The 27,289-nt window shown below is 36.3% G+C and overlaps 2 protein-coding genes across 7 annotated transcripts in view; one reads left to right on the plus strand and one right to left on the minus strand.

The window, feature by feature from the left end:
* The window catches only part of GSTCD (glutathione S-transferase C-terminal domain containing), a 130,558-nt gene extending 129,668 nt beyond the window's left edge, over window positions 1-890 (minus strand). For all 3 annotated transcript variants that reach the window (XM_079919580.1, XM_079919581.1, XM_079919582.1), the window contains exon 1: window positions 670-890. The gene's annotated coding sequence lies outside the window, so the exon portion shown is untranslated. The remainder of the gene's footprint in view (window positions 1-669) is intronic.
* A 54-nt stretch (window positions 891-944) lies between these two features.
* INTS12 (integrator complex subunit 12) lies at window positions 945-26,461 on the plus strand. 4 transcript variants are annotated; one of them, XM_079920418.1, is made up of 7 exons: window positions 945-1,044; window positions 9,217-9,381; window positions 12,128-12,280; window positions 13,745-13,932; window positions 15,633-15,792; window positions 20,513-20,659; window positions 23,907-26,461. In XM_079920418.1, exons 2-7 carry the CDS (start codon window positions 9,226-9,228, stop codon window positions 24,489-24,491), a joined length of 1,389 nt encoding a protein of 462 aa, XP_079776544.1. In that variant the 5' UTR covers window positions 945-1,044; window positions 9,217-9,225; the 3' UTR covers window positions 24,492-26,461. The 4 variants fall into 4 exon arrangements, with proteins under 4 accessions (XP_079776544.1, XP_079776546.1, XP_079776543.1 ...); XM_079920420.1 differs by having other exon boundaries at window positions 948-1,112; XM_079920417.1 differs by lacking the exon at window positions 945-1,044 and adding an exon at window positions 8,194-8,318.
* Window positions 26,462-27,289: the final 828 nt, after the last annotated feature.

The following is a 27,289-nucleotide window of genomic DNA, read 5'->3' on the forward strand; positions in this document are numbered from 1 at the left end:
TCTCTTATCAATAATTTAACAGAAGACATATTATTAAATGCTGGCATTTTCTTGATATTCAAGAACTTATGACAAGGAATGGGATCACGGCATTAGGGGATCATGACGTTAAGAATAAAGAGGGGGAGTGGGGGAACAAATCACCTAATCCCAAACCAGGTAGAGAAAGTACTCGTATCAGTAAACGTTTTGGAAGTCAAAGCAATTTTCATGTAAGTTAAACTCTAACTTTCTATAGAAGTTTAAAACCAAAGTGAAACACTGCTTTGATGGTGTAACAGAAGCAAATGGCCCCAAATGAAGCAAGTTCATTAGAGTAACTGTTAGGTAGTATTCACATACAACTGCTTTCTCCAGTGAGGAAGGGCTGGAATAAAAAACTAAGTGGAAAAAAAAAAAAGTTAAAGCGCGGTCCAAGAGGCCTTAAAACCACACCTAGCAGCAAATGGCAAACGACCCCAGACTGCTGCAACTGGAAGCTGCTCCATGCCCCCATCAATAGAGGAAGCCACGGGGACTGGTCCTGGAAAAACTGAGAAGGGGCCCGGACCCCTCCACCCTTCCCGCCATTCCCCACATCCTCAACTCTGTTTCCCCAGATGCTAAGAGGCGGCTTTACGGCGTCTCAGGGACTGCGGAGCCGGCGGCCCGAGCGCCCGCCCTCCTTACCTGGTCGCAGAGGCGCGGCCAGGCAGGGAGGGTGCGTGAGCGTGTGGGTGACACGGACCGCTAGCTCATTCCTGCCCCGCCCGAGCCGGGTTTCCCGAGGCCGTTTCAGAAAGTTTTCACCCGCGGGCCACACGCAGCCAACGAAGCCGGGAAAGAAACAACGAAGATCGCGCCAGGGAAGCAGCGACCCCCGCAATCATTCATAATCCGGCGGACCGGAAGGAGTGGGTTACGTCACTTCCTACCGTCGCACAGCCAATACGTTCCCCGGTCGACCCTGCTGCGGGAACCTTTGTTTTTCCGCTCTCGGAGCCGGCTGCTGCCGGGAGCGGTTCGTGAGGCCACCGGGAACTGACGGGGCAGCGGGGCGGAGCGGTGAGTTGTTACCAGCTCACCGGCTCCCAGTCGACTCTGGGAGGCTCAAGACTTTTGCGAGGGGCGAGGTGGGAGAGTAGTTCCGTGCGGTCTTAGTTTCCTCGTTCCCTGTGGGGACACCTCGTAATTTGCAGGCGGTCGAGTGCCCAGGATGACTGCTCACCCCTTAAGTGAGGGTAGTGCTTCCTCGGAGGTTGTGGCGGGCTGGGGCACGCGGACCGGGGGCACGCGGACCGAGGGCACAGCCCCAGGGACTAGGTCCTTGGAACCCTGTCTCCGACCTTCCTCGGAAGGTTTTGGCGACTTCTCTCGACAGCTCCCTCTGTCGGCCTCTCACCTTCTCTCGAGCTCACTTGTCAAGGACCTTCCCCTGTGCTAGGCCTTGGGTGTGTTATGACTTTGATCAAAAAAGATTGGCAGTCCTTGTCTGCGTGTCTCTGGTCGCTCTTCAGATTCACTATCACTTGGTTGGTTTGGAATCAGGGTCTTTCCGCTTCCCTTATGTTTCCGGACGTATGCCTAAGGTTTCAGTGTAATCCAGGGCCAAGAACTCAGTGAGGGAATGAAAAGGGCAGCATCTTTAAAAGGTTGTTTATAGAATGGGTTGCAAGAGCTTGCAAAGACATAAAGAGAAAAGCTTTCTAGAGCCGTTATGTGATGGCAACCCTAATATTGCACTCTGCGTGAAAAGGGTTGATTTCCTTCATCTCGTTCACATGCAGATGATCAACTTTAGACTTCTTTTAAGATTCGCATATAGGGTGGGAAATGAGATCTAGAGGAAAGAATATATTTATATATGAGTACCCAATTTCGGTTGGAGAAATCACAGAAGCCCTAGAAAGTGACATTTAAACGAAACCTAGTTCATTCACTCTACAAATACTTTTGAATCTGTGAAGTTCCAAGCACTAGGTATATAACTGAATAACAAGTCCCTGCTTGCATGGAGTTTACAGTCTAGTGGGATTAATGAATTTAAATCGGATGAAGGATTGGGAAGAGAGTATTGCAGATAGGGACATTGTACAAGTCCCCAGTCATGAAAGAGGTGTTTTTGTTTTGTATTGCTTTTCTTTTTTTGATGTTTGAGGGTTTGTGGGGCGGGGCAGTTAGGTGGGGATGGCTTAGAATTTCTTTTTTATTGCTTTTTGTGAAGAGATTTTTGACATGATTAGAATTGTGTAGAAGAAAAGGAAAGACCTTTATACTTTGATCTCTATTAATTCCAAAGCCATTATTTTGTGGTACTTTGCAAAATAGCGAAGGGGTAGGCAAAAAAGAGAGCCTCTCCCCTTAAAGTACTCAGAGTGTTATAGAGAATATACAAATGTACAAAAAAAGAGTGTGGTTCAAGGTGGAAAGTTCCAGTACCATGAGAATGCATTTTGAGATATTCTAGGAGGACAAGATTAGTTGTATAGGGGGTAGAGAGGAACACAGTAGCTGTGAGTAAAGTTCTCATGAGAAGGAGTATTTGAACTGGGACTTGATAGCATTTGGAAATATAAAAATGGGTTATAAGCTTGTCAGAAAAAAATGAGTAGAATTAGCAAGCCCAGCTAATGGCTCTGCACTACAGAAGGTCTGGGGATGAAGAATTAAAGTTTTTGTGCCAGTTACTGCATCTTTTTAAATGGTAGGCCAAGAAATTCGGCTTTATTTTAAAGGCAGTGGGAAGCCTTAATTTTTGAGGGAAAAAAATGAAAAAAGAAAGAGAGGAAAGAAGGAAGAAAAAAATGTGTTGCAGTAACATTAATATGGCAACAGTGTTGAAGTCAAGAATAACTAGATTGTTGCTATAGTACAAAAGGCAAATAACGACCTCAATCTGAATAGTAACTGTGGAAATGAAAAACAGCAATAGATGTGAGAAACGTTTCAGAGTCAGAATTCACAGGAAAGGCCTGCAGATTGTTTAGATATAAGGAATTGGGGAGGACTCAGTGAGGCAGAGATTTAGGCCTCAGACCTGATTAATGGAGAGTGTGTCATTTATTGAAAGAAAGTGCAGGACAGGGAACTTTTGGGGGAAGATATTCGTAATCTCAATTTCAATCATAACTGAATTTGAGATACCATTAAGGCAACCAGGTACACATGTTTACTAAGCAGTTGGAATTGTGGGGTTTGAGCTTAATAGAGATTGGAATGGGGATAAACATGTGAAATCAAGTTGAAAACATGATATATATAAGATTACCACGGAAGAAATTGGTAGCAGAACTAAAGAAAATAGACAAGAATAGATACTTGGGCAATACCAAGAGCAATGGGGATGAAGAGATGACCCAGAGAAAGAGTAGTCAGAGATAGAAAAAGAAAACCAGGAAAGCTGAGTGTTACTCGTGGAGGAGGAAGATTTTTGAAAGAGAAAGTGAATAACATGTATTCACTTGGCCAGCATTTACTGAGTGCCTGCTATCTGCCAGGCACTCTGCTACAAACAGGGATTACAGCAGTAGGTAAGGTCAGTGCTGGCCCTCATGGAACCTACGGTTCTAGTGAGAAAGACAAACCCTGTTTACACAGTTAACAGTGTAATAGCTATGACTTGTAAATACAGGATGTTTTAGGACCATATAACAGTAAGACTCCTTATTTTGTTAGGGGAATGTACAGAAAAAAATTGAGACGAGAAGGGTGAATAAGATGAGGCAAGGGACGCTTTCTACTAAAGAGCTGGGGTAAGAAAGAGTATATGTTGAAAGATTTGAAATAAGTTATGTGGTTACAACAGAAAGTGGGAATAGCTTGAGATACTAAGTAACATTTAATGAGCAATTGTACTCTGTGCCAGGTGCTGTTGTAACTGCTTTACATGTATTACCAGATCATGTAGGGCATTAGAGACCTTTTTAAGAATCTTGTTCTTTAACTTTTGGACAGTAAGAAGTGAAAAGGAGTATTTTAAGCAAGTGGATGATATAAAAATATTTGGAAAGGCGCAAGAGTGATTTTGAATTTTTTCTTTTTTTTTTCTTTGGCTGCATTGGGTCTTTGTTGTTGGCGCGGGCTTTCTCTAGTTGCCGCGAGCAGGGGCTACTCTCTGCAGTGCACGGGCTTCGCATTGCAGTGGCTTCTCTTGTTGCGGAGCACGGGCTATAGGCACGCGGGCTTCAGTAGTTGTGACACGTGGGCTCAGTAGTTGCGGCTCACGGGCTCTAGAGTGCAGGCTCATGAGCTGTGGTGCAGGGGCTTAGTTGCTCCATGGCATGTGGGATCTTCCTGGACCAGGGCTCGAACTCATGTCCCTGCATTGGCAGGTGGATTCTTAACCACTACGCCTCCAGGGAAGTCCCAATTGTGGGGTTCTGATTAAGCTCTTACAGTGGGCCAGATAATAGCTGCATGATGGTAGCTTGGTCTAGGGTGTGGTAATAAGGATTGAAAAAGGTAGATGAACTTGAAATATATATAAGAGGTTTGGTGATTGAATGGGAGGCAGGAGTTGAAGTGGAAGGAGTTAAAGCTGATTCTCAGGTTTCTGGCTGGAGCAATGGGATAAGTATCATTTGAGAAAGGGAAGATTAGGGGAAGAACTGGTTGAGAGAAGAGTTTATGAGTGGCTCTGTTAGGGGCATGTTGAATAGGCGGCACCAGTGAGATATCCAAGTCAAGCTGGCAGTCGAATCTTGGAAGAGATGCATGGGCTGGAGAGATAAATATATAATTACTGGCAAAAGGGTATAGGTCAAGTTGTCTAGGGCAGTAATTCTGAAACGTTTAGAGTAGATCAGAACCATCTGGAAGATTTAATGCAAATTTCTGGGCCTCACTCCCAGAGTGTTTTCATTAGTAGCTATGGTTGTGGAGACCGAGAGTTTGAATTCCTAACAGGTTCCCAGGTGATGCCTGTTGCTGCTGATCCAAAGGGGACATTTTGAGAAGAAGGTGTAGAGTGAAAGAAGAGACCCAGAACCTAATCTTGAGCAACTCATTTTTGATTCCTCAAGATTTTTGAGGAATCTACAAAGAAGACCAAGAAAGAAGTAGGAAGAAAAAATAGTATTTATTATACTTACCTGACTAAGGCTGTGAATACTTTGGTGAAAATATTTCCATGGTATGGTGGCACAAAGGCCAAATTGCAGGAAATGCTATATAAGCAGAAGGAGTGAAGAAAAAGTATAAAATGTAGGAGAAGTTTTGCTATAAAATGAAGAAGATAGGATAGAAGATATTTAAAGGTCAATGAAAAGATGCCAGTAGAAAGAAAGAGGCCGGAGGAGGGAGGTTTGTGAGTGGCGGAGAAGACATAGGAATAGTTCATAGCTCAAGGTTTCAGGGGGGAGGAAAAAGATAGGTTCCAGGCATAGGTGGCATTACATGGAGAGCCACCCTCTTATTTAAAAGGTGGGAAAGAGGAAAGGATTGGAGCAGGTATATTTGTAGATGTGCCAGAAAGTTGATTTGGTTCCTCTCTGACAGTTTCTGTTTTCTCTGTGAAGTAGATGAGGACATCTACTAAGATAGAGAAGCAGTTTCAAGGAAAATGGAGAAAATGTGACTGGTCTTTGCAGAAAGTGGGGAAGTGAGTTGACCAGAGAAACATGATAGGATTGCTAAGTTGTGTTGAGTGCCTAGGTGGGATTAGTGACTCTGAAGATACAGAGTGTATGTATTCCTCTCAGCTGCACTTAGATTTTGGGTGCAGGCAGGGAGAAGGTAAATAGCATGGATGACTGTAAAGTAGAAGAAACTGTAGAACTAACTATGGGACAAGGATGCTTAGAGTGCTAAAAGAGAGTCTTTGAAAGGCTGGACCATAAAGGATAAAAAGGATGGAGAAAAAAGATGATTATTTAGAAGTAGGAATTTCTGTGTTACTTATATACATTTACTGTATATAACTAAGTTATATAAGTCTTAGCTCCTAACGTGAGCTAAGACTTTGTTCCCACCAACACCACTATTGCCACCTTCCTAGGCCATTGACATTTTTAAAAGTGGTGATTATTATTAGTTTTCTGCGTTCTTCTTTTTTTAAAAGCAACATCTAGATTTGAAATTAAATCTACATTTAAAGCATTAAATTTCTGTATATATTTGTATCTATATCTACACACACCTAGGACTTTGTTTTCTAGAATTCTAATCCACAATAAGAAAGCTCTTTTACAATCTATTTTGATCATGAGTTTTAGAATATACAGGAAAGAACTATATAGAAGTAACATGATTTGGTGTAATTCTTGGAAAATATTCTTGGAAATAATAAAGGAGATAAAGTGACAAATTTACACAAATTTACACAGTTGCTGACCTCTTTAGGACTTCAGTAGCAGGAAATAAATTTATTTCACTATTCAGTAGCCCCCCCTTATCCATGTGGGATATGTTCCAAGACTCCCAGTGGATGCCTGAAACCATGGATAGTACCAAACCCTATATATACTGGGTTTTTTCCTATACATACATACCTGTGATAAAGTTTTATGAATAAATTAGGCACAGTAAGAGATTAACAACAATAACTAATAATAAAGTAGAATGATTATAACAACATATTATAATAAAAGTTATGTGAACATGGTCTCTCTCCTCAGGTTCTTCAACTCTGCCAGAAATGTGGCAGTGGCTTCTTCATTGGCAGACACAGCCTCTCCAGTAATTTTTATATTTTTCAGTCTAAACCTATTCCTGAATCTGTGTAACCATCCTTTACTTGCAGTAAATGGCTTGGTGTCACTCATTTCAGGGGATTTCTTGCTGAAGTTTTTGTAGATGTTCAATGTTTTCTGGCCCAACATATTGCTGTCAGTTGGAACATATACTGTTCATGTCCTCCATCCACAAATTTAATGCCTTTTCCATTCTAACTAAGCACTTATGCACTGTGGCTATAACTTTTGCACTCTGAGGTACGACAGCAAAACTAGCACAAATTTTCCTTCTTCACAATTTCACAGATAGAAGACTCGTTCTTACCATAGATTTTAGCAACCTCAGCATATAAGCATACAGTTTTTTTCTTATTAAGTTTAAAACTTTCACTTTTTCACTTAGAGGAAGCACTTTGCAACTTCTTTGGCATATCTGAATAGCACGCATCACTACTCTGGCTCTTTGGGAGCATTAAATAAATAATAATAAGGTGACCTGAACACAAGCACTGCAATACCATGACAGTCAATCTGATAACTGAGCTGGCTAGTGACTAACAGATGGGATTCACTGGACAAAGGGATGATTCACATCCCAAGCAGGATGGACTGAGCTAAGGAGCTGGCATGAGATTTCATCATAGTACTCAAAATGGCGTGCAATCTAAAACTTATGAATTGTTTATTTCTGGAATTTTCCATTCAGTATTTTCCAACTGCAGGTAACTAAAATATCAGAAAGTGAAACCACAGGTAATAGGGGGACTGCTGTGTGTGCGTTTGCTGGTAAGAAAGGAGAAGTAATAGAAACTGGAGAAGGCAATAGAAAAGGGAGAGGGAAAGGAAGATAGAAAACTAAAATATAAAGGATAAAACACATAACCATGAGTGTTTTATTTTAGGCCCAACTCCTGTTTTTTCTGTTGGACAAGGTCAAGAAGGTGCCAGTAAGGAGAAAGCAGAGGGACCAATAAAGTGGAGGTCTCTATAAATTCAAAGGATAGACGAATGGGAGTAAATAAATTTTTTAAAAGAAAGAAAGATTGACTTGGTACCCTGAGGAGGCTCCCGGGTCAAAGCAGTAAAAGAGATAGAGTGATGGAAGATTGTAGTTAAAAAGGAGAATTGACTGTAGTCAAGCAGGAGAATACTCGTGTCAAGTTTCAGGTTTCAGTGGCTGAAGATGAAGCTCCTTGAGGTTGAAGATCTAAATAAAACTAGTGCAGGAAGTTGGAGAAGAACATCAATATATATGCTAAAATTACCAAAGATGATGGCAGGGGGAGAGGAAAAGATGAGCTTGGTGCAAATGTTCTGTACATAGCAGCAATGAAGATGCAGGTGTGGACTTCAAGAGAAGATGTTGATACATGGTGATCGTGGAATATTTTTCCAAAAGCAGCGATATGGAGTATTGCTCTTTGCTCTTTGAGTAGGAACAACTCATTACTTGGGAGAAGGCTGTAAAACAGGGGATGTCTGTGTGGATGAGTGGGGATAGTAAAGGTAAAGCGATAAAAGGACTGCTTGAGAAAAAAATGGAAAATATAGGGGAATACGTTGGTAATAAGTAGGGGCTAGAAGACGACAGGCAACTAGCAATGAAGTTAATGTGGAGAGCGGGAAGGGCTGAGCTGAATGAGTGCTGGAGGGATTTTCAAGGGGAAGGTAAGTTTGTACCTTAAAGCAGCCACTATGTATATATAATAGGGAAAGGGAAACTGGAAGTTGCTAGAAAGGCTAAAGTATTTGTCTCCAAAGTATTCTCATCATTCATTCCATGAGTAAAAAAATTGAGCTCACTTCCTTATATGTGTATTTAGTTGCCAATTATATGCATACACTGCTATCACTATGTATATTAATAGCTTTTTTTAATAAAAGATTAAAAATAAAAAAGAAATTCTAACATTTTTTTTCTCTGTATTCCACTGTGGAGACCACTGGCTAGAGGAATATGTTAGTAATTTAGGGCAGGGGTATAAAGTCTGTTCAGTTTTATAATTGCAGGATCATATAAAAAGAACTGACTCCAAATTGGTGTTGATGACGTGATCTGTGGTCTGGTCTCGTAATCTAGGTGCTGACTCTTGTCACCTAATCTGTAATGTAAACCTTTTATCTGTGATTATGGAAATACATAACCATAAATACTTGGCTTCTAATTTTCAGCATAGAAATTTCAAGTAACGGTTTTTCTAGTATATTAAAAGGATTCTTCTAAGTTTCAATATTTTCAGTACCTCATAATACAGATTGTTAGCTCTCTAGCTAACCAAAAAAGTTAGGTCAGTAGAAAGACTAGGCTGTGTTCCCTTGTGCACTCAGGAGTGCACTCAGGAGTGGCAGCTTTACTCCTTTTCATCATGGACATTTTAATGAGGAACTGGATAATGCCAGTTAGAGAAAAGAAGAAAATTTACTTTTATCCGTAATAACCTTTTGGACAGTTTGAATTTTGTATCAGGTGCACAGTATTACCTATTATAAACAAAAGAATAAGAAAAACTTTGACAGATAATTACCCGTTGTCTGTAAATTACTTTCCTCTCTTTTTTTACTTCAGGTGTTTGCAATGGCTGCTACTGTGAACTTGGAACTTGATCCCATTTTTTTGAAAGCACTAGGCTTCTTACATTCAAAGAGTAAGGATTCTGCTGAAAAGCTAAAAGCACTACTTGATGAATCTTTGGCTCGGGGCATTGATTCAAGTTACCGTCCATCTCAAAAGGTACCTACCTGGATAAAAAGCTTGGAGGAAGTTTTGTAAAGCCTGTAGTAGAACAGTGTTAACATTTAGAATGTCTCGAAACAATCTCTCTGCCAAATAATCTTTCCTTGTGGAATGAAGAAATTTATAGTGTTCTTCCTTCAAGCTTTCAGAGAACTGTTACACTATATAGAGAAGTTAGCTGGGAGTGGGGGATATTCAGTTCTACTACTTTATTCCTATAGAAACCCACTTAAGATATATTTCAGTTTCTAATTCCTTATGATCAGAGTATTTTTTTAAGCTGCTGAATGAAACCGTAACCTGTGTTATAATTATTCTCTAATGTTTTAGGGGCGAAAAATAAAAGGACAGGGATTTTGCAATGAAGTGAATTAAATATGTATAGGATAATGTAAGGAATAAAGGAGATATAGATGAAATGTGAGAACTGTGTAGCTCCCATAATAACAAAGTGACCAAGCAGCTTTATGTGAAAAGAATATACATTTTGGAACCAGACAAACCTGTTCTAAATCCCAGCTTACCTCTTACTAGTGTGGTGAACATTTACTGTGTCCTAGGTACTTTTCTTAGTGGTATATGTTTATCATTAATTTTAGTTGTGGTAATTATCCTTTGAGATAGGTATTATTTATTTTTATTTTACAGTAAGGAAATTGAGGTACATAGTAACTTCATTTCACCCAACCTTTCTTTATTATTAAAATGAGGATAATAAGAACTACCTTACAAAGTTGTGAAAATTAAAAGAGATAAAGTATGTCAGCCACCTAGTGCAGTGTCTACCTGGTACATAATAGACTTTTAGTGAATGATAGCTCTTATTAGATTCTCTAATACCTAAGACATTCTTTCAAACCATTCTAAAGCTCTAGCCTTGAAACTTCGTGTCACCCAGGTCTATGAACACCTAGATACCAAACTGAGAAGGAGAGGACAGAACTACACGACTAGCTCAGTCTAATCCAGAATCTCAAACTCAAGACAGGGCCAAGTCCCAGACTCAGTGTCCAAGTGATCAGTGATATTTTGCTCCCAGCCTTCTTTGAAAGCTACCTCTAGTATTCTCAAACTTTTTTATTGTCTTTTGAGTACTAAAGCCATTGTGACTTCATTTCTTTCACCATTCTCATTCTGGTAGGTTCAAAGAGCTCAAGCCAACCAAATTAATAAAACTCAACAAAATATACTAACAAATTCATTCTGCTCTGAGTATGGATATAGGCCAAACAGGAAATTCCTATTATTACTAAAGAAGCAGTATTTTGAGATTCTAAAACAGAAGGAATTTCATCTGTTAAAGTACATAAGAAATTTGTTACAATTAAAAAGCCTCCTGCCCTTAGGTTTCTAACTGGAAATGACTTCTCATGGTCAGTTTAGAGAAAATACTCTGCTAGGTGTTTTTAAAACAGATTCATTTAATTTTAGTCTTTAACTGGACATTTCCATCTCTAGAATTGTGTGAGAATCACCTAGAAGCAGTGGTGTGCTTATAAACATTATCAACTGGGGATAATTCCAAGGAGCTACTATATGCATAAGCTTTCTTTTAACAGCAACAGATAACAAATATATATACATATCAAAGAGTAAAAATAACAAGGATTGCAAGTTTAAAACATAAGGGAAAGATAAGCCACAGACTGAGAGAAAAGATTTGCAAATGATGTATGTGATAAAGGACTTGTATCCAGAATCTATGAAGATCTCTTTATACTCAATAATTTAACAAATGCTTTAGCAAAGAAGATAAATGTGTGGCAAATAAGCACTTGAAAAAAATGTTTTAACACCATTAGCCATTAGGGAAATGGAAATTAAATCTACAGTGATATGCCACTACATACCTATTAAAATGTCTAAAATTAAAAAGATTAGCCATACCAAGCATTGGTGAGGACATGAGGATGTGAAGGAACTGGAACTCTCATATACTCCTGATGGAAATGTAAAATGGTATACCACTTTGGAACATGGTTTGGCAGTTTCATAAAAAGTTAAGCATAAACCTACCATGTGATCCAGACATTCCACTCCTACATGTTTATTCTAGAGAAATGGAAGTATATGTCCATATAAAGATTTGTACCTTAATGTTCATAATATCTGTATTCGTAATAGGCCAAACTGGAAACAACCCAAATGTCCATTAATAGGTAAATGAATAAACAAATCATGGTGTATTTGTTCAATGGAGTACTATTCAGCAACAGTGTTGCTACACTCAACAACATTGATGAATCTCAAAATAAATATTGCTGAGTGAAAGAAGCCAGAAAAAAAGAGTATATACTGCATGATTCCATTTATGAAAATTTCTAGGAAATGCAAACTAATCTATAGTTGCAGAAAGCAGATATGTGGTTGCCTGAGACTGGGTAGCTTAGTTTTTCTGGGATGTCCACCTCTAAGAGTGAAGTTTTTCTAGGATGTCTACCTCTAAGAGTTATTACAAAGGGCAACCAGCAGGACACTTTGTGAGATGATGGATATGTTCCTTATATTGATTGTCGTGAAACCATAGAGCGAAACATATCCAGTTTTATACTTTAACTAGGTGCAGTTTGTATATCAGTTATTCCTCAATAAAATTGTTTAAAGAAGAAGGCAACACATTGGTCACTACATGATGTCTTAATTTTTAACTGATAGTTGTTTAGATTTATGATCTGTTTTTTTTAATAGTATATTAGATAGTCTGAATATTTAATTATGGGTATCTTTTTAATTTCACCTATAGGATGTGGAACCACCCAAAATTTCAAGCACAAAAACTGTTTCCATTAAGCAAGAGCCCAAAACATCATCCACTCTTCCTTCTGGCAATAATAATGGCAAGGTCCTAACAACTGAAAAGGTAAAGAAGGAAGGTGAAAAGAGACCTGCTGATAAAGTAAGATTTTATTTTACTCTAGTAAATCAGTCAATGAATCAATCAGTTTATAGGCCAGAAAACGTTTTGTGCTTACTTTTTGTATATAATAGTGGGTAAAAGTACATAATAACCACTCAGTAAATATATTTTGATAATTATGGATATTGGTTTTTTGAAATTAAAATTTAGAAACATTTTAAAACCATTTACTGAAGTCGTTGTCAATAAATATTTGAGCGCTAGAAGATGTACTAATTTCATGTATAACTCAAGTATTCTAGATGGAACTGTTGTTGAAAAGAAAAGATGGCGAGGAAAGAATAAAGATGTAAATGACTAAACATGAAATTTGTTACAGAATGGTGTACCTTAACAGGGTTACAGATAACAGATACAGATAACTCTTGGATTGTCTATTTTGAATGATTTCTGCACATAATTATTAGGATTTTAGCACTTAGTAAAAAATACATTTAAAAAAACTTTTACTACCCCTGCCCTTAAGGTGGGGTGTTTTCATACTTCTTTCTAAATATTGGCTATTCATACACTATATTGCATTGTTTTTATATAAATTTAAAAGCACAGAAAACAATATAATATAGTGTATGAATAGCCAATATTTAGAAAATATATCTCTATTTTCCATATATATATCTCATATATATCTTTTAGCAACTTTTTCCACTCAGCAATGTGCTTTTGAAATTTACCTATGTTGATACACGTAGATTTGAACATTTCTTTCAGCTAACATGTGGAATATTAATTCTATAAATAAACCAGTTAATCCATTCCCCCGCTGATGAGCAGTTAGCTTATTTCTCCTTTTCCTCTATTACAGTGGGGTTTCAGTGAGCTGCTTTATACGTATGTCTTTGCCCACATGGTGGTAGTTTCTATAGGATGTATACCTATAAGTGGATGTAATAGGATGGGTACATCTTCAACATTATTAGACATAGTGGATGTTTGAAGCAAGTATGGCAATGTGTTAAGCCTGAACGACTGGTAGAAGTTCATTATTTACTTCTTTTCAATATATATTAACTATCGCTACTTCATTATTTAAAATTTTAAAATAGCCTTAAAAATAGCCTTAGTAGTACTATGGCTTCTCAATTCAAAGCATCCAATGGGGGGTTGGGAGGGCACTGTAAGTAAATCCACTGAACTTCCAGGATTCTTTAATGGATAAAAGAGTACAAAGAGAAATACAGATGCATGCTAAGCTGTTCTGATTTATTTATTTCTACCTTGTTGGAGTCTTTTAACATTCTGATTATGAATTTATTATAAATGTTCTCCAGGTCTTTAGTGTGTACATCTCTCCCTAGCTATGTGAAAATATCTGTTGAGTGGACTTGGTCATTGCACACTGTCTATCTTATCTTGTGATAGATGTGATAGATGTCTATCACATCTCTCAGTGATTTAAAGTCTATTCTAACGTGTTACTTTCTGATTGGGTGCTTTTTATAGATGAAATCAGACATCACTGAAGGAGTTGATATTCCAAAGAAACCTAGATTGGAGAAACCAGAGACACGGTCCTCTCCCATTACTGTCCAAACCAGCAAGGATTTAGCTATGACTGACCTTTCCAGCTTTGAGGAGACCAGTGCTGATGATTTTGCCATGGAGATGGGATTGGCCTGTGTTGTTTGTAGGTTAGTTGTACCTTGCCACAGATTCTTTTGTGTCTTTGTAAAGAGCAAACAACTTAAAAAAAAAAAAAAGACCAATTGTTGGGTGTGTTTTTTATTTTGTTTTTATAATTTGGAGGTGGGTAGGAGATAAGTAGATCGATAAGTAGATAAACCTCCCATATGGCAATTTAGTGTCTTAAAAATTGTCAAAATTTTATATTCTTGACAGGCATCTTTAATCAGTTATGTTGTAGTAATATTTTCTGCGTTCTTGGCTTCTAGAGGGAAAGCAATTATTGCTTTATTTTTTAGTGAGAAAGAGTCTGTTCAGCAGACTTAATTATTTTCACCTTTCTTTTTTTTTTTTTTTTTTTGCGGTATGCGGGCCTCTCACTGTGTGGCCTCTCCCATTGCGGAGCACAGGCTCCAGACGCGCAGGCTCAGCAGCCATGGCTCACGGGCCCAGCTGCTCCACGGCATGTGGGATCTTCCCTGACCGGGGCACGAACCCGTGTCCCCTGCATCGGCAGGCGGACTCTCAACCACTGCGCCACCAGGGAAGCCCCTCATCTTTCTGTTTAAGAAGACTATGTTGCTTTTTTTTTCCTGAAGTGTTGATAGTATTTATAAAGTAAATGGTTATATATCATTTTCTAAAATACCATTAAATCTTTTCCTAAGGATAATGGAAATGAAATTAATGGATCATGTAGGTTATTCTGAGTGTTGTTTTGAAACATGGATTCATAATTATAAAAACATAGATAATTCTGCTTAGTAGAAGATGCATCTTAAAAATCAGAATAATTAGATTTTAAACTCCTTGATGCCAGGAGCTATGTCTTTAATTGTTAATGACTTTCATTGCCTAGCACAACAGAAAAAATTACCACCTTTGTTGCTGTTTTCTTCATGAAAATGTTAAATTCTGGTGCATTGGGACTGAGTGCATACCTATAAACTTTTGTGAAACTTATAGAGAATCAGTTAATGTACTTCTGAATAGGATCATTTCGTTAGAGCTTCATTGTTTTAACATATATTTGTTTATTTCAACTTTTATCTACTATAAGAGTTATCATTTTTATATAAAGAAGTAAATGGTAAAAATAAGGGGGAAAGGACTAGTAATTGTAACCCTCCTTAAGGAGACTTGTTATGATAGTCTAAGGCTGTTGCTGTTGGAATTTATACTTTTTTGATACACATATTACTGCATTCTATTTAGTTGATTAAGACATTTATTTATTGAACACCCTGTGTCTGCGCAGTAATGTGCTAGGCCCTATAGTTAATTAGGTCCAGTTTCTAACTTTAGGCAACTCAAATATTAATGAAGAAGATAGAACAATATGTAGGCAGCAAATATAAATGAATTTAATAGAGGTACAAAGAAGATGTTATGAGACTGTTGGAGGACTACCCAAAGTCTACTGTGTACCTTCTGGGAGAAAGAAAAAAATTGCAATGAGAAATGACAAGGAGAATATAGCCAAATTTAGTCTTTAAGTCATCTTATACATTTCTTAATGGCTGAGCATAACCTTTAAAAGAAATGAATTGTTTGTGCAGGCTACAATGTTGGGATTCGTTACTTTGCTCTTTGGCTTTTCTGGGGTTTTTACCCTCTTTAATTTATCAAACTTTACCAGAACAACCCTAAAATGGCTTTAAATTGTTGCATTCAAATAAATGTAATATTTAATGGTATACTTTCTTAGGCAAATGACAGTGGCATCTGGTAATCAATTAGTAGAATGTCAGGAATGCCATAATCTCTACCACCAAGATTGCCATAAGCCACAGGTGACAGACAAGGAAGTGAATGACCCTCGCCTTGTGTGGTATTGTGCCCGGTGTACCAGACAAATGAAAAGAATGGTAGGAATCATTTTTCTCTATTTTAAACAATCTCTGTCAATTTCTTTGTTGATATGTGCTTTTTAAGATAAAAATTTGAACATTTATGTTATTGAAAAAAAATCTTATAAGCTGACGATTTAAATGTTTGTGTATATGTGTGATTTTTGTGTCTATGCCTAAATGGACCAGACCATGTATATGCATTTTTCTCTGCTCAGCTTTTAACTTGTTCTATTATAAAAATCAGAATTGGAGACCCACAAAATATAAATATTCCTTACTGGTATGTCAGTGTATTTACAAACATTTAGAAATACTACAAAGCACTGTGGGAAGTGGTGAGATACAAAGCCCCAGACTCTGCTGAGTCTGGTAAGGAAATATTAGAAATATCTATTCCTGAGTGAGTGTAAACCACCAAACTTACAAACTGTGTACAGAGGCAGTATTTGTATATACATCTTTGTCTTTCCTCCTGTGTTTCTCTCTCTGTTCCTTAGTCTTTCCTTCTCATTGTCTTTAAGTGACCATTTATCCTATATTCCCCAGTACTTTCTCAGTTTACTGTTCACAAACATAACTGTCTTTAATTTCGTACTGAAACATGTTTTCATTTGTTATATTGGATAGTTTTCTAACTTATTTAAATAGTAGATGGATGAATGTTATCATCTTCCTTTTAAAGAAATCAAGTTGTTATTTACTTCAGTGACTTGTTTGCTTCCCCCATTCGCCCTCCCCTGCCTTAGATTAGGGACTCTCTTTTTGTTTTTTTTTTTAATTTTATTTTTTATTGAAGTATAGTTGATTTATGTTATGTTAGTTGCTGGTATACAACAAAGTGATTCAGGATATTGAATATCCCTGTGCTATACAGTAGGACCTTGTTTACTCATTCTGTATATAATAGTTTCCATATGCTAATTCCAAACTTCCAATCCATCCCTCCCCCACCTCTCCCACCTCCTTGGTAACCACAAGTCTGTTTTCTGTGAGTCTGTTTCTGTTTCATAAATAAGTTCAATTGTGTCACATTTTAGATTCCACATATGATATCATATTGTATTTGTCTTTTTCTTTCACTTAGTATGATAATCTCTAGGTCCATCCGTGTTGCCACAGATGGCATTATTTCATTCTTTTTATGGCTGAGGAATATTCCATTGTATAAATATACCACATCTTCTTTATCCATTCATCTGTCAGTGGACATTTAGGTTGCTTCCATGTCTTGGCTATTGTAAATAGTGCTGCTGTGAACATAGTGAGTGCATGTATCATTTTGAATTGTAGTTTTCTCCAGAAGATTAGGGACTCTTGATAGAAGAGTTCTCATATTGTTAACCAAGTGAGTTTCTACATAAATTTTTCTGACCAAATATATCTTTTTAAAGTTAGAAATACTTAGTTAAAAGTAAGAAAAAAAAATCAAGATGCCTACTTTACTTTTTAATCACTCAAATCAGAAATAGATTATGTTTTATTCCTAGGAAAAGTAGTAACATTTCAGTAGTATTTATACTTTCTGTTTGTAATGGGAAATTTCTTTGACATGATACAATTGTTCTCTGCTCAATCTGATTTTTATTTAGTTTATTACTTAAACTAGCCCCCCAGGACCTCAACCAAAGTAATTACAGGTGAGCACAACAGTGCATTCCAGTGCCTTGACACAAGTAGTCACTAAGAATTGGTAGTCAAAATAAATAATTTGTGACAGTAATCTTTCTTTAGTATAGCTTCAAAGTTTATTATTATTTTATTGTAAGTCTCTTAATAAAGTTAAGTACCGTTCTCTCCTAAGATTTTACTCCCTTACATTTTGTGACTTAGTTTACACCAGGTCTATATTTATAGTTCTAACCCTCTTCCTGGAATGAATTTTGGCAGCTGACCAGATATCCTACAGTTACTTTAAGTTCAATGTTTTTAAAATTAAAATTGTTTTCTTCTCCACTCAATTTTTCCTCAGTTGCCTGAACTAGAAAACATTATCCTTGATGCCTCTCTTAATTCCACATCCCTTTGTTTACCAAACTTGTTAATTCTACCTCTTATGTATTTCACAAATCTGTTCATTTCACTTTTGTTACCCTGTCCCACAAACCCCTCATTTCTTGTCTATTGCTTTAGCTCCTTCAGTCCACTTTACACACTGCAGTTAGAATATTCTTCTAAAGTAATTATCTAACTTTATCTGTTTAAGTGTGCCCAGTGGCTCTCGATTACCTATATAATGAAGTTTTCCTTGTTAGGGTGGATGTATGGACCTTCTCTCTTTGACCCAACTCTACCTTTGTATCCTTCTCTCCCACCACTTCATCATATACACCCACATACTGTGGCCATGCCAGACCAAATGGTTCATTCCCTGAGTATGTGGTGAACTTTTCGTGTTCCCATATGTCCTGCTTCTCAGCTTCTCCTCATCTGGGATACCTTTTATTCTTTATCAACTTTGCAAATTAAATGTCTAATTAATTTGTCATTAAGACCTAGTCTCATTCACTGGCAAAGCACCAGAGCAAAGCTCAGGACTGGACACATCCCACATTCTGTTGTTCTCATTTTAAGATACATAAATGGAGAAAATATAGATTTGCACCAGAAATCTGCAGTCAGTAAGTTCAGTCTGTATGTCCAAGAGTCAAGTGCTGAATAAGGGGCCATGACTAATGTCAGAACATGATTAGGTACACCAAGAGTGGACCTGGAGAAATACCAAAAGATGTGATCTGAAGTGAGCCTGAAGATTAGGATCTGGTAAACACAATGTTTAGTGAGAGAAAGAAATTTGGAAATGGTGGGGATGCTAAATCCAGTCATTCTTTCTATAATTGCTTTCAGTGACGTTCTCATATATATGTGCATTGGTTATTGGTCCAAGATATCTCAAGGATACCATAAATAACATCTTATATCCCCTTTCTCCTTGCGCTAATTTCTTAACTAGGGCAGGTTCTGCAGTACACATTATTATAGGAAGACGGGAAGACAGAGTTAAGAATGGTGGGTGGCAGGGTCCAAGATTATTCTTTTGTTTTGTAATTTTCTGTCTACCAGGTAATGGGTTTTGCCCCAGCACTAGGTGAGAGACTCATGACTTACTGCAGTGGTTCTCAATCTAAGGTAGTAACACACTCCTACTCAGCAGTAATAGAAATACATGGTAATTTTGATTGCTGCCGTACTGGCAACTATCGCCTTGAGTGGTGAATGTCATATATTCTGCACTATGTGAGTCAGTCACCCAATGAAAAATTATAGTGCCTTTGTTGAGCAACACTGAGGCAGTGATAATATCCTAGTTCCCTAAACTAGTATTACCAGCGAAGGACAAAGGGTTTTGGTTATTACTTACTCAGCTTCTAAGATGGCTAGGTGAAATAGAGGAAGCAGAAAAAGATCCAAACATGATCTCCTAGGCAGAGGTTCTTTCTGGGCTTCACTGTAATGAATCTTCATCTGCTAAAGCATACAAGTTAGGTGGGTCTTCAGAGTCTAACCACATCTACTGATGTGCATAGAGGGAAGTATAAGATTGAAAGCCATGGGTATGGAACCATGTATTTCTGATTTACTCTGAAGGCTACATTTTCATAACGTGGTTTGCAGTAGAGGGTAAGATAATCTTTCTTGGTCATAAGAGATGTTTTTATCATAGATATCTAACAGCATCCCTAATAATATTCTTGATCTGAGTGTTGCTTTATAAGTGATGTCTGAAATTAGGTGTACTTTCATGTGGAAAGTATGTAATATAAAAAATGAGATGAATTGAGACTTAAGGCTGAAAATTATATTGTATGGCAAACCATAGCACAAGAAAGTCTAAACAGAGATAAAACAGCTGCATTCAAATTTCCAGAAATGAGAACACATTGTTAATAAATTTTCTGGTATTGTCTTGCATGGCCTTATTAGGATTGTCAAGGACAATGGAATGGCAGGGAGCATCTTTACCCATCCCGTAGAGATGGGTTCTTTCAGATTCAGTTTTCTTACCTTTTGTAAATAATGATAATGAATAAATAGTAACTATTATTGTCTGCACTTAATATGTGCCAGACACTATGTAAAGGCTTACGTAATCACAATTCATTCTCATAACCCACCTTTGAAACAAGATATTATCCCCATTTTGCAAATGAAAATGAAACTTTTAGAGATTTACATATTTTACTTGAGGTAACATAGCTAGGGAAGTAGTTGAGCTGGGTTTTGATTCTAGTTCTGTTTGACTCCAAAGACTGTCCTCTCAAACACTGCACTATACTGTTTATATAGTTAATATTATCTAGCTGGAGAACACTAAAGAACAAACTGAAAAATGATTAGAGTTCACAAGAGAGTTTAGTAAAGTACCTAATATAAAATAAAGGAAAAGTCAATTTTTGGTCAAAATAAAACTGAAAATGCTTATGTGATTTTTTTTTCTTTTTCTTTTTATCAATTTGGTTTTGTTAAAATGACATTTAATTAACCCTAATCTGGATAATTTTTAAAGTTTCGTATTATCTTTACTGTTTAGAAACTAATAAAATCTATAAAACCATTAATTAATATGATGATACAAATAATTTGTCAAAGAATCTATATTTTCAGTGTCATCACAATATTTTTTTAATGTTCATCTGTATTTCAATTCAATGAGGAGTCCTGTGATAGATTTTATTGTCTTTCTGTGCATTTAACTAAGATTTTGCAGCTAATTTAATCTTAACACTGATTTTTGCAGGCTCAAAAAACTCAGAAACCACCACAGAAACCAGCCCCCACAGTTGTTTCTGTAGCTCCTGCTGTTAAAGATCCATTGGTTAAGAAACCAGAAACTAAACTCAAGCAAGAGTTAACTTTTCTAGCATTTAAGAGATCAGAAGTCAAGGTATAGTATATTCCATTTTTATCTAAGATTGGATTTAAATTTAGTTGACTTAATAGTTACTTGGGAAAAAAAAAATGTGAAACTTTGTATACTAAATGGCCATATGTTGGAAATTAAGACTACATTAAGACTACATTACTATTAACATTAAGTAGAAAGAGAACATTTATGTAATTATTTAATCTTGAGCTCTGCTATTTCTCTTTTTAATGGTGATTAGGAACTGTTTGTGAGCATTCCAAGATAACATTCTTTACCATTCCTATGTAGTCAGCCACTTCTCTCCAATTGGGAATTTGGTTTAAATCCTAAATACCTTTTTCCTCAGTAGCAGTAGTTTTGCTCCTCACATTACTTGTGCTGATTGGCCCCATAGCTTTTTTCTTCCTGCTTATTGGCTATTGAAGTTTTCTTCTTTGTCTTATTTTTTTCTATTATTATCATGAATTTTCCCCATGAATTGGCCCTCTCTTCTACTAAGGAGCCAGATTATCTAGTGAGAGTATCACCTTTCTCATTCCTAGATTTTCATCCTTGATATCATGCTACATTATTATTAATATTCTGGCATTTTGATATCATGGAATAAAATATTTTTCTAATCTAATTTTATAACAAAAAGAATGCTTTTATTGAGTTTCACATTCCAATTTTAAGCAGAAGATGGAATTTTAAAGATGGAAGAAAAAAATGTTAGCCCCAAATTCTCAAAGGTTAACCCCAGAAAATTCTAAAGCTGTTACCTTGTCCAAGTGGCTGTAAGTAGCAAAGATCAAGAACATTGGTTTGATGATAAAGAATATGAGTATAAAGTACTCTGAGAAGGATACTGATAATTTTATTTGCAGATCATTTTTAATTTAATTTACCAGGGAAGAGCTGATATCCAAGGGATATCCATTATTGATTTGTCACATAGAAACTTGGTGAGCTAGAATAGAAGTAAGAATAACTTATTGAAAATAATTAGAGTTGCTATATTCTATACTTAAATCACTTTTAGGTAGCTTTTTATACTAACCTGTTACTACTAAAGTTTATTTTTAGGAAACCAATTTGAAATTATTTTACAGCAAATAAATTAAGGCCTTGGCTGTCATGTTTGTTCTGATTAAGAAGAGGTTTTGACGTTTTTATGATAAAATACAATAAATTTTTACTATGAAAAAAATTGTTCCCATTTATATATAAAAAGCAATTTAAAAATAGCTTTCTAACTAGGATAATAGGCAAGAAAATATTTTTAGTTGAGAACAATTGTGAAATTTATTTTCTGCACTGGAATAGTAAGAAATTACTTGGTCTCCGTTGTCTGTGTTATTTTACTTTTGTGCATCCTGATAGTATTATAAGCCATCTGTCATTCAGTTGAAAAGCAATACCAGTAACAGCAAACCATTAAAATAAAATGCCATACACACAGAACTTGCTTTGTACTTCATAAGTGTTGGTCTTTTTGATTACTTCAGATGGGTTTTCTTTTGTGAAGTTTGTTGAAAGATCATTTAGCCATATAGCAGGCAGTTTTATGTTTAATATAAAGAAAAGGAAAAAATCAGATCTTTCATCACTGAAAAGTAAAAGTTTGCTACACCTGTGTCCTTTTGCTTCCTTGACTAACTTTTTTTCATTACCTGTATGCATATCTCTAGGAACTTGTAATTGATGTAAAGTTTATCTTCTTTGCATAACCTTATGAGATAGTCATTGTATGATGTTACTGTAAAAAATCCTATCGGGGCTTCCCTGGCGGCACAGTGGTTGAGAGTCCGCCTACCAATGCAGGGGTCACTGGTTCGTGCCCCGGTCTGGGAAGATCCCACATGCTGTGGAGCGGCTGGGCCCGTGAGCCATGGCCCCTGAGCCTGTGCATCGGGAGCCTGTGCTCTGCAACGGGAGAGGCTGCAACAGTGAGAGGCCCAAGTATGGCAAAAAAAAAAAAAAATCCTATCGTTTTTTGGAGTATGTGAACAATAATCTGGACCCTCCTCTGATAAAGACCTCAGAGAACTCTGTTTACATTATTTTTCACATTGGTTTAAAATGTTTAATGCAGACAATATTGATGGCTACTTTGTAAGAACTAAAAACGTTTTTCTCAACTCATTCAGAGTTCAGTTCTAAAATATAACTGAGTATATTTTAAGCATGATAACTACCATATTTTAATGTAAGATACTATTTGTAAGACTTTACCTTTTACGTATTTAACACTTTTGTGAATCTCAAGAATATGAAGGTAGAAAAAGTGCCAGTGAGAAATTCAGTCCATAATTAATTTGAACAAAGTGCATTTTTCCCTAAACGTTAAGGTGAAAAAAATTGTTCTCATATGAATAAGAACAATATTTATGTAGCGACATTGGTATCACTGTTAGCTTTTGACTGGCCAAGGAAGTTAATTAGAGAAATTGAAGTGTTATACCTTTAAGAAATACATCTGGGAGTGAGTCAGGCATACCCAAAATGTCACTATGCAGCTTATGAGGCAGTTGATTAAAAATGTTATACAGAAGCAGGGATCTCTTTGTGATAGTTTCAGTGGAAACATGGACAAATTGTGAAAATAAAGTCATGAGACCTTTTTAGTGTATTTCGACCTTTAGAGTTGTACAATTCCAAGTAGTTAACATGGTGTATCTGTATATATTTTGCAATGCAGTAGCTATTTGCTCAAAATTTGTGGGGGATTTTTAAAAATAGGTTCAAAATCTTATGTATTCACTCAATATTTATTGAGTGAATCTCTTCATCTCAGACATCTCCTACATATCCTGGGCGTGAGCATTTTTGTCCATTAAGAGTGGATTCTGTTTTTGAAATGATCCACAAGTCATTTGGAGCAAAGCCTAAAGAATTAGATGTTTTACTGAGCTAAATAGTAACCTTTTTGGGTGAAAAACAAGTTAAAGCATTAAATCTGATTTTCTGATATGGCTTGTAACCAAATCTAGGAGCAGTCCTCAAAAAGGAATTCCCATATATTTTTTTCTGCAGTGATTAGAAGAAGAATATGACATCCCATAATTTCTGCTTTATAAATGGTAGCACCCATTAGCTATGGATAGGTTTTCTTGTATGTGTTTTTTCAGATCAGTTTAGCAGAACTTAATTTTGGTGCTATGCTTTAAATTTCCCAGATCATTTTCGTATAAAATGTCTTAACCATTAAACTTGTTATATATTTAAGAATATTATATTAGGTGTTAATTACACTTGGCTCTAATATTTATATTATGTTTTTTAGGCATCCACGGTTGTTTCAGGAAATTCTTCTAGTACCAGTGTTTCCTCTTCAGCAACTAGTGGCCTAACTGGATGGGCAGCTTTTGCAGCCAAAACTTCTTCTGCTGGTCCATCCACAGCAAAATTGAGTTCAACAACCCAAAACAATAGCGGGAAACCTGCTACCTCATCAGCTAACCAGAAGCCCGTGGGTTTGACTGGTCTGGCAACATCATCCAAAGGTGGAATAGGTTCCAAAATAGGTTCCAGTAACAGCACTTCACCCACTGTACCACTGAAACCACCTCCACCTCTAACTTTGGGCAAAACTGGCCTTAGTCGCTCAGTTAGTTGTGACAATGTTAGCAAAGTAGGTCTTCCCAGTCCAAGTAGTTTGGTTCCAGGAAGCAGCAGCCAACTAAGTGGGAATGGAAATAGTGGGACATCAGGGCCTAGTGGAAGTACCACTAACAAAACCACTTCAGAATCAAGCAGCTCTCCCTCAGCATCCCTTAAAGGTCCAACTTCACAAGAATCACAACTCAATGCCATGAAGCGATTACAGATGGTCAAGAAGAAGGCTGCCCAAAAGAAACTCAAGAAGTAATGTGGCCAAGTAGGTTTTTATATCATATTACCCTAAAGATTAAAATCTTATTATTAAGACATAAACTGTAGTATACTATAATTTAATAAAAATCTTCATAATGAAATTTATTATTTCTTACCTTAAAATGCTAATTAGTAGTTAATGAAACTTGGAAATGTTTATTTTAAATCTGTTTAGCATTTTTCTTTTGACAGTTTTCATAGTATGTGAAAACAATGATTAGAATGACTAATTCTCGATGAAAACTTCTGGAATTCCAGAAGACTGATAGCATATGTGAATTTTTTTTAAAAATTCATCTTCTGGCAAAGTCCCAATAATTGATCCTGCTGAATAAGATGCCTTACAAAGAGCCAGGAATGACCCAAGTTTTCTGCTCCCCGCCCTGCCATAGTCTGGATATTCATTGACAGTCCCAGCCTCATTTCAATTGATTCTCCTTCTCCCCCCAAATATTTCATCTCCCCATTTTCAAAATTAATTTTTCATAATTGATTTCTCATATCCCTGTATTATGTTTTTACCTTTTTGTCACCTCATATCAGTTATTTAGGGATTTATCTCTTCCAATAGATTGTGAACCCCCATGCCCTTTCAGTGCAATAGTTTTCTTACATTTCCCAGTTTCATCACATTGCCAGTGTAACATATGCACATAGTATATGCTTAATAAATGTTGACTTTTGATTTTTCCTGGTTACACACATTCCTGAGAATTCTTGAGGAAAATACCCATTCCAAGAGTCTTTGTGGATGGATAATTTCTGATTTGTTTACATACTGATAGCATCTTCCTATACCATGAAAAAAAAGGCGATTTTATTTTTACTGCCCAAAATATTACAGCAATTTACCTAATTTTAGTTAACTTTGTATAAAAGAAGCTCCCATATAATGATTAATTCTTGAGATTCTTTTGAAGTGTGTGTGTGTACATTAAGTCAGAAAGTATGAAGGGTCTGAGTTGTTGACTTTTTGCAAGCTAGCAAATTATCCTGCTCTTGTTTTACATACATACTCTGACAGAAGACATGAGGCTTTCTGGATCAGAGCAATAGCAAAATGTAGCAGCCATTTTTATATATTTTATACTTCATGAATACCTCATTTCATCCAGAAACTAGAAGTCCAGCAAATTCCTACATTCACTAGACTGAGCAGCCTTTTTCTTTCAGCTTTGATGTATGCAACTAACACTTCACTATAAACCTCTAATCTCAAACCCTTTCCCTTAATTCCTATATTTTCCTCATGTTATTATTCTAAAATATATTGATAAATGATTTCTGTGAATTTAAAGCTTTTTAAAGTAAACTTGGTCTTTTTTAAGGAAAGATATTTTAAACTGCTTTGTTAAATAATGGCACTAAATTATTCATGGTAAATTACGATTCAGTACTGAAATAATCCATTGCTTACAAAGTGGAGTAAACATCTATTTACATGTTTAAAATCTGCCTGCAGATGTTTTTGTTTTGAGAAACTCAGATTTCTGTGGAATAAATACCAATTTGGCATCAACTCCAAGTCCCCTTTAGTGTCAAAAGACCAAAAAAAAAATGTATATTCATCATTATTTGCTTATAGTTCAAGGCCAGTTTGGACTAAACTGGATAAAACGACAGTGTGACACAAGTTCATCTCAACAACTATAACAGTTAATATAACCTCAGTACCTACAAGAAATTAAAGCAATAATGCAGACAGTTGTACATTGGCAATTGGCACCTGTAATGGAAAATTTTATCCCATCATAGTCAAAACATCTGCTGAATAGAGTTGAAAAGAGAAGCAATTATTTTACTTTCTATAGTATTTCAGAGAAGACTTTAGAAAACTTTAGGAAGTAATTTAACTTTTATTGAGCATGGCTCTTTGTATAGATTATGTGTATAAATATATATTTAGAATCTTCACATATGTGTAGGATGCATACATCTAGTAATGTATAACTCACTCAGTTTGGTATTTTACCGTATCATTAAGTGAGCTACAAGGCTTTTTAACTGAGCATGTGATGAAAGTGGCCAGCTTTATATTAATAATATTTATCACTTCTTTTATTCTGTTATGTATCGTTTGTTTTTCCCATCGAATTTAAATTGTGTGACGGCAAGGATTTTGTTTGTCTTGCACACCATGGTATTCCCACTGCAGCTTTTGGCTCAGTGAATGAATAGACAGATATATAGCTGAGCCAAAAAGCAAGCTTTTAGGATTGTAAGTTCAAATCCCATTTTAGTAGAAATTTGGTCAATATCACTTTTCTGTTTTGTATATCGTGCTTTCCATTAGATTATTTAATCAGATAATTTAGTGACTTAAAGAAAACGTTAAAAGAACACTGGCTTAAAGTCAGAAGACCTGTTTTTGAATCCCAGTCCCTCCATGTATTAGCTGTGTAATCTTGGTTTCCCCCTGTATGATGATAATGAATGAGATCAAATGAAAGACCTCTAATATTCAAAGGTTAGGTGATTCTGACTCTTAACAAGGATGTGGTAGTACTGTTTATTAGTAACAGATTATAAACTGTGATGACCATAGGTTATATAGGAAATACATCATTTTATAGAAATACACTTGGTGCAATAATTATAAAAATTATATAAGCAAGTAGAGAAAGCCATACATTTACATACCATAATATTATTTCTTTAAAGTAAGATAAGCTGTATTTAATTAACTAAGAATACATTCCCTAGATTTTTGAACAAGAACATCTTATTCTGGTATATACTAAAATGACTTATTTTCCTGAAAAATTAAAGCAAATTTTGTCTGTATCTAGAGTG

Source organism: Stenella coeruleoalba, assembly GCF_951394435.1.
Source record: "Stenella coeruleoalba genome assembly, chromosome: 4".
Lineage (NCBI taxonomy): Eukaryota > Metazoa > Chordata > Mammalia > Artiodactyla > Delphinidae > Stenella > Stenella coeruleoalba.